Genomic DNA, 1837 nt, shown 5'->3' on the forward strand with positions numbered 1-1837 from the left:
CATTATAGCCTCTATGGAAAACAGACAGTTCCTCAAAAAATTAAAAATAGAATTATCATATGATCCAACAGTATCACTCTGGATGTATAAGAAAAAGAATCAAAAGCAGGATCTCCAAGAGATAACTTGTATTCTCATGTTTGCAGCAGCATTATTTATAATAACCAAGAATTAGAAGCAACTCAAGGGTCCACTGACAGAACAATGGATAAGCACCCCCTTTCTGTCTTCTCCGCCCTGGGAGCAGCTCTCCTGCCACAGCCCCTCATTCCCTGAAAATGTACACCTGCACCAAGTTTGTCTCCACCCCCACCTTGGTCCTAGGAGCTCCTCGTAACTGCTGAGCCGGTCACTATCTGCAGTGGTGCTAAAACGAACAGACACACTGACAGATGAGAGCCTCAGCAGCTTGGCAGCCCCACGTCCTCTGACCCCACTTACTTCTAGCTGCAGCTTCCAAACCAGCGCCATTTCAAGGGACATTGACACAGCAGCCAAGTTCATTGGGGCTGGGGCTGCCACAGTAGGGGTGGCAGGCTCTGGGGCTGGAATTGGGACTGTGTTTGGGAGCCTCATCATTGGTTATGGCAGGAACCCTTCTCTGAAGCAACAGCTCTTCTCGTGTGCCATTCTGGGCTTCGCCTGCTCAGAGGCCATGGGGCTTTTTTGCCTGATGGTGGCTTTTCTCACCCTCTTCTCCATGTGAAGGAGCCGTCACCACCTCCCATAGTTCTTCCTCCCATGTCTTGTCTGCCCTGTATGTTCCTTTTCCTGTACCTCCCTAGGCGGCCTGGGGAAAGTGGTTGGCTCAGGGTTTGACAGAGGAAAGACAAATAAACACTGTATTAATAATATGTTTTAAAAAAAGAAGAATGGATAAGCAAAATGTGGTATATACATTAAATGGAACATTATTCAGCCTTAAAAAGGGAGGAAATTCTGACATATGCTATAGCATGGATGAACCTGGAGGAGATTATATGATAAATGAGATAAGCCCATCGCAAGAAGACAAATACTGTATGACTCCATTTATACGAGGTACCTAAAGAATTCAAACTCATACAAACAGAATGTAGAATAGTGGTTGCCAGGGGCTGAGGGGAGAGAGTAAAGTGGAGTTGTTTATTGGGTACAGAGTTTGAGATTTGCAAGATCAAAACTTTTGGTAATAGGTGATGGTGATGGTGGCACAACGTTGTGAATACGATGAACACTCCTGAGCTGTACACTTGAGAATGACTCAGATGACCCTGGCCAGGTCACTCAGTTGGTTGGAGCATCATCCCACACACCAGAAAAGGTTGTGGGTTTGATCCCCGGTCAGGATGAGTATGGGAGACAAATGACTGGTCTCTCTCTCTCTCTCAAAATCAATATGCATACAGGTGAGGATTTTAAAAAGATAATTAATTAAGATGGTTAATTTTATGTTATGTGTATTTTACCACAATTGAAAAAAACTTCAAAAGAAGTTTAAAGTGGGAAGGAACCTTAGAAATCTTTTAGTTTAAACTCTTTACCCCACAGTCAGAGAACTGAGGCCCTGAGTGTTAAATGGTTTTACACAAGTACAGAGCACAGTAGCAGAGGAAGGCCTTCTCTATCCATCACGGCCAGGCCTTTTCTTTCTCTGATCAATTATGGCTTTAAAATACACATCACTTGACATTTGTCTGGTGCTGTAATACAACAACCACACAGATTGTTTCTGATCATAAAAGAAAAAACAAAACAAAACAATGAACTGTCAACACCTAGTCCAGGGTTAATTTTAGCAGACATGTCTCATCATGTGAAGCAACATGAAATCCCAACATCACCAAGAATATATCTT

At 43.2% G+C, this 1837-nt stretch overlaps 1 protein-coding gene across 1 annotated transcript; it reads left to right on the plus strand.

The window, feature by feature from the left end:
- Positions 1-222: 222 nt before the first annotated feature.
- On the plus strand, positions 223-854 carry LOC119050909 (ATP synthase F(0) complex subunit C2, mitochondrial-like). Its single transcript, XM_037147440.2, is given in 2 exon segments — positions 223-320; positions 323-854. Coding segments are annotated over 2 exon segments (426 nt in total). The 5' UTR covers positions 223-278; the 3' UTR covers positions 707-854.
- Positions 855-1837: the final 983 nt, after the last annotated feature.

This window comes from Artibeus jamaicensis, unplaced genomic scaffold, assembly GCF_021234435.1.
Source record: "Artibeus jamaicensis isolate MK-2021 breed Jamaican fruit bat unplaced genomic scaffold, CSHL_Jam_final contig_793, whole genome shotgun sequence".
NCBI classification, from domain to species: Eukaryota; Metazoa; Chordata; class Mammalia; order Chiroptera; family Phyllostomidae; genus Artibeus; species Artibeus jamaicensis.